At 47.8% G+C, this 5,959-nt stretch overlaps 1 protein-coding gene across 1 annotated transcript; it reads left to right on the top strand.

The window, feature by feature from the left end:
- The first annotated feature begins 820 nt into the window (after positions 1-820).
- CLDN25 (claudin 25) lies at positions 821-1,722 on the top strand. Its single transcript, XM_047693248.1, has one exon. The coding sequence runs from the start codon at positions 909-911 to the stop codon at positions 1,593-1,595; it is 687 nt and encodes a 228-aa protein (XP_047549204.1). The 5' UTR covers positions 821-908; the 3' UTR covers positions 1,596-1,722.
- The last annotated feature ends 4,237 nt before the right edge of the window (positions 1,723-5,959 follow it).

A 5,959-nucleotide genomic window follows, 5' to 3' on the forward strand; every position in this document is an offset into this window, starting at 1 on the left:
AATTATGTCCTACATGCTCTATACACTGATTGGTCCCTTGCCTGTCTCACTTAACGATGAATCAAAAATATTTTTCACATCACTGAAATTCTTTCTACATCACTTTAAAATGGCTGCCCAGTACTAACCAATATTTCAAATGGGCATTTTCATAATCTTTGTATATATTCACCATAAATTAGGGTCAGTTCCTGGAGGTAAGGTGCTGGGTCAAAGTACATGCATATTTAGAAGTATGAAATATGAGGGATGCCTGGGTGGCTCAGTGGGTTAAGCATCCGACTCTTGGTTTCAGTTCAGGTCATGCTCTCAGGGTCCCCGGACGGAGCCCCATATGTGGCTCCATGCTCAGCAGGGGGTCTGTGTGAGGATATCTTTCCCTCCCCGTCTGCCCCTCCTCCCTCTCTCTCTTTCTCTCTCTCCCAAATAAATAAATCTTAAAAAAAATAAAAGTATGAAATATGAAGTCATGTTGCCCTCCAGAAAGATTACATCAATGTATATTCCCAGAACACCATTCTCATCAACTGGGAAGTGATTTTACTTTCAGGTTTATGAATTTACTCATCAAATAGATATTGATAGTCTACTGTCTGGTTGGGGTTTTGGGGGGGGGGGTTTGGGTTTTTTTTGTTTTATTTTGTTTTGGTTTTTTTTGGGGGGGGTGGTTTTTTTTTTCTTGCCTCTCACGAGGCCCTCCCCCAGAACCCACGCCCACATCCGCTCTTGGGCACACCCCCTAAACCCAACCTTGCCGAGTTCCTAGCACCTGCCTCGGCTGCTGCCTAAAAACAGAAACAAGAGCCCTCAATGAAAGATCTTCCACTGGGCCGTCCCCAGAGTACGCCCCGCTAACCCGTCACCGAGCCATCTGTCCTTTGCTTTCTGCCTCTGTAGTGGGAGCAGCCATGGCCTGGAGTCTCCGCGGGAAAGCCCAGCTTGGAGGACTGCTCCTCTCTCTCCTCGGCTGGGTCTGCTCCTGTGTCACCACCATCCTACCGCAGTGGAAGACTCTCAGTCTGGACCTGAACGAAATGGAGACCTGGGTCATGGGACTTTGGGAGGTCTGCGTGAATCAAGAGGAAGTTGCCGTGTGCAAGGCCTTTGAGTCCTTCTTGTCTCTGCCCCAGGAGTTCCAGGTATCCCGCATCCTGATGGCAGCCTCCCACGGGCTGGGGCTACTGGGGCTTCTGCTCTCTGGCTTTGGGTCTGAATGCTTCCAGTTGCACAGGATCAGATGGGTATTTAAAAGGCGGCTTTGTCTCCTGGGAGGAACTCTGGAAGCATCAGCTTCAGCCACTACCCTCCTCCCAGTCTCTTGGGTGGCCTATGCCACAATCCAAGACTTCTGGGATAATAGCATCCCTGAGATTGTGCCTCGCTGGGAGTTTGGAGATGCCCTCTACCTGGGCTGGGCTGCTGGGATTTTCCTGGCCCTCGGTGGGTTATTCCTCATCTCCTCAGCCTGTCTGGGAAAAGAAGATGTGCCCTCCCTCCAGATGGCTGGCCCTACAGCCCCACCATTCTCTGCCCCAGCAGACCAGTCCAGTGACTCCTTCTATCTAACACCAAGAGCCAGGAACCTATTCATCTAGCAACTGCTCCTGCCAAGGAACCTGTGGAATAAAGGAATGTCGGTAGAATCTTTTCTCTTCCTGATCCTCCGTCACTCTATATTTAGTCGTCTCACATGGGGGTGGTAGTCACTGTCCTATTGGTTATGGATTTAACTATCTTGGTGATATGGTGATCCATAATTTTGGAATAAAAATCAAGGCATGGGGTGCCTGGATGGCTCAGTCGGTTAAGCGTCTGCCTTCGGCTCAGGTCATGATCCCAGAGTCCTGGGATCGAGCCCCACATCAGGCTCCCTGCTCAGCAGAGAGCCTCCTTCTCCCTCTGCCTCTGCCTGCCTCTCTGCCTGCTTGAGCTTGCTCTCTATCTCTCTGTCAAATAAATAAAATCTTTTTTTAAAAAATCAAGACAGAATTTCTAATGAACATGTTTTTCTGATTTAGATTTTACTTATTTTAAATGCTTTTAAACTCATAACATTAATTATATACTCAATTCATTACTAAATATATTGCAAAATTACAACTATCATAGGAAATCTAACATGAATAGCCACTGTAGATATGAATGGAAATGCTGTGGGGTGCCTGGGTGGCTCAGTCGGTTAAGCATCTGCCTTTGGCTCAGGTCATGATCTTGGGGTCCTGGGATAGAGCCTGTGTCATGCTCCCTGCTCAATGGGGAGTCTGCTTCTCCCTCTCCCTCTGCCCCTCCCTCCACCCGCAATTGTGTCCAGGCTCTCTCTCTCTTTTTTGAATAAATAAAAATCGGGGCACCTGGGTTGGCTCAGTGGGTTAAGCCTCTGCCTTTGGCTCAGGTCATGATCTTAGGGTCCTGGGATTGAGCCCCGCATCGGGCTCTCTGCTCTGCGGGGAGCCTGCTTCCCCCCCCCACCCCCCGCCTGCCTCTCTACTTGTGATCTCTCTCTCTGTCAAGTGAATAAATAAAATCTTTTTAAAAAATAAAAATCTTTTTAAAAAGGAAAAAAAAAAAAGAAAGAAAGAAATGCTGGAGAATATGCCTTGGCAAATGAAAATGAATTACTGCCCCAGGATAGCACCTTAACATAGGAAGCTTCCTTGTGTTCGTTCTCTTTCTCAGGTGCACAATCTGTAAGGGGAGCGTCACAATATCTGTGTGGTTCTGTGGATTCTTAACATCCCAGAGGGAAGACAAGTTCTTGTTTCTGCTGTATTATGAGGCTGTGAGTGGTCGGCTCTGTCTTCCCAGAGAAATAGTGTGAATGAGCCGTAGGGTGAATAGCTGTCCTTGTTTGTCCAGAACTCAGCACTTGCAGTGCTAAAGCCAGGAGACTCCCAGGCACACTGGCACAAACTGATTACCACAGACTGGCTGTGCCCAGGAATGGCCCAGTGTGGGCACGGATGTGGAGAGAAGTAGCAGCTTCTCAGAAATGTCTTCTACGCTAGGCAAATTCACATTACACTTCCTTTCAAGTGGAACCTGAAGGTCAGCAGAGCTACCCAGGCTGTGGCTACAAATTAAGTCCCCTTCACAACAGTGACTCCAGCTCCTTTGCACCTGCCCTGGCCAGTAGTGGGCCTGACTACCCCTCCCCCAGATCTTCCTTAAGCTTTTGTGCAAGTCCTCAAGGGGGAGCCTCACACTTACACAGGAACCTGTGTGTCAGCTGAAATCACCACGCGTTACCCACCCTGGTCCTCTCACTGCCATCTGTCCCCCACTCCCTTAATCAGTGGAGAATGAGTCCGTGATTCCTGCGGGAGAATAGAGGTGCTGGCTCCCAATGTCCCCAAGCGGATCACTTCCCCAGGCCCAGAGGCAGGCCTGATTGCTTGCAGAGCTGAGTAGAGACATCGTCCCCCAGGCCAGGCTCTGAGGTATGACCAGCTTTCGGGCCTTCGCCTCTCGCTCCTCCATCAAGCAGCCCTGGTGTTTTTAGGGAGCCGCTGCTCGAGCAAGAGGTACAACAACATGAGTGTAAACGAGTTTGCCAACATAGCCCAGGCTGCTTTCCTCCTTAGAGAAATAACGTGGGGTTTTTGGTTGGTTTTCCTGAGGAAACGAGTCTGTCCAGGCACAACTTCATTTCTGGCAACATCTACCTTCTTACCCAGAGTGGGGGGGGTGTCTCTAGGAGTCATGCTTTCTCCAGAAAGCTCCTTTCCCTTTAATGTCCTTTCGTGTATATGTCCACTCGATGTCCATAAATCCAAATGACTTTCAGTAGATAAATTTCTGAGCATAAAAGGGCAGTTTGCACCAAAGTCATAGTCTGGCTTTCTGTGGTTCCAAAGCCCATTTGGTCAACTGCTCCTTCTCAGGACTGAGCCTCAAATATCCAACACTTATGCCTGGGTCCCACCGGATCTCCAGGATGGACCCATCTCATCATTCGTCCACCTGGTCCCTTGTTCATTCATTGAACAAACAAGCACTGAGCACCTACTGTACTCCCGGCACCGTTCTAGGAACCAGAAATAAAATGGTAAAAGACAAAATTTATCCCTGCCCCTCGTAGAGGCAGATGGGGGAGACAAATATGAATGTGAAATCACTTAGATAAAGGGAAATCGTGATCATGACACGCTTGACAAATTCGGAACGGTACGTGCTTCTAGATCACGCAACAGGAGCAACTGTAATGTAGTCAGGGGGTCACGGACGGATATCCGAAAGGGGCGATAACTGGCTGAAAGGTGAAGGATGGAGAGCAGTTCTGGGTGAAGAGAGGAGAGTGCATAAGGCTAAGGCGAGGGAGGTAGGAAGGAGCCAGATTTGCAGAGCCTGTCCCTCACGTTATGGAACTGTCTCTACTATTGGGACTACAAGAAGCCAAGCATGCGGCCAGGAAGTGGAACTCAGCCCCCAGGTGATCGCAGCTGTTCCTGCTCCCCCTCCCGTCGCACCTCATCCCCACATGGTTTCCGGATGACACAGTTGTGCAGGGCTTCAGAGTTTACAAAACACCTCCATGTATCCTGGGAGTTTTACTGAACACATCTTGAGGGTTGGGTGTTTTTGTTGTTGTTGTTTTCTTTTGTTTTTGTTACTTGAAGTCGGGAGAGCTTCTTTGTTTTGCTAAGGAGGAATTTGAGATGCAGAAACTTTGGGCCAGTGCACATGGTGAGTCATGAGCTGCCTGGGACGGGAACCCACTAGGGCCATGATGCCAGGGCCGTCCGTCTCTCTTTGCACCGTTCCTGTCGCTTCGTGAAGTTGGGTTGCTGGGACAGTCTGCTGCTGAGATGGTCTGCCAGACTGAAGGAAGAGCTAGCACTGAAGCAGAAGAAAAACAAATCCAAGACCTACAAAGAAAAATCGTATCCTTTGTGCTTTTGTTGACGCCTAAACAGGGTTCAGGTGGCTCACCTGTTCCTGCTGCTGGCTCACAGCGCTCCTCCTAATCCCATGTTTGCATGTTTGCAGGTGCTAATGGGATACTTATCACCAGCATGTGATTACGGCTTCCCCTGCCAAAAAAAAAAAGAACACAAACTACAAGCCAAAGATTTGTTAAGAAAATATTTTGTCTTCCTAATTCTTATAAAGGACACAAAGGTACTTTTTTAAAAAATGTGATGGATGGGGATTGTTGATTGACTCCCAAGTAATCAACAGCATGTCAACTCCCAGAAGGGAGTGTGAATCCACATTTAGAGAAGGAGTCTGAGGAAGAAGATGAGTTTCACTTAAAACCGCCACTGTTTTCATCTACGTGCTTTGTAGGGAAAATAATGAGAAATAAAAATAGAACTAATTAAATCTTAGTTTCAACTCAGCCTTTTTTTCCTAAGGACTCGCAGCAAATTATCCTAACATTAGGAACATTCCCTTATTGTGGTTACCCATGGAGAGCTGTGTGTTGTCATGTGTATCAGAAACAGCAAAGGATACCAGTCAATCAGAATTCTAAGTCAAAAGCTTTTGTTATATGCAAAGCACTGTAAGAAAGTAACTCAGGGACTCACCAAATTTGTTGTCATTGGAATTGGCTGTGCCTCAGTCCCGTCTTTGCCAATAGCCTGTCTTTGGGTCTGAAAACTTCACCATGAACAGCTAAGGCATTCCAGAAGGCCCCTATTAAGATATTCATGCGTTGGGCGCCTGGGTGGCTCAGTTGGCTAAGCATCTGCCTTCAGCTCAGGTCATGATCCCAGGGTCCTGGGATCGAGTCCTGCATCAGGCTCCCTGCTCCATGGGGAGTCTGCTCCCTCTGACCTTCTCCCCTTTCATGCTCTCTCTCACTGTCTTTCTCTCAAATAAATAAATAAAATCTTAAAAAAATAATAAAAAATAAAATACTCATCTCTTACCCTTGCGAGCTTCTGAGACTAGATCTAGAGAAAAGGTCCTAAGGGAAGTTGATGTGGGTTAGACACATTTTGGGATGGGAGAGAAG

The sequence above is a fragment of the Lutra lutra genome, chromosome 10 (assembly GCF_902655055.1).
Source record: "Lutra lutra chromosome 10, mLutLut1.2, whole genome shotgun sequence".
Lineage (NCBI taxonomy): Eukaryota > Metazoa > Chordata > Mammalia > Carnivora > Mustelidae > Lutra > Lutra lutra.

Coding starts and splice junctions, on each gene's coding strand:
- CLDN25 (XM_047693248.1), top strand. CDS start 909: ATGGCCTGGAGTCTCCGCGGGAAAGCCCAGCTTGGAGGACTGCTCCTC.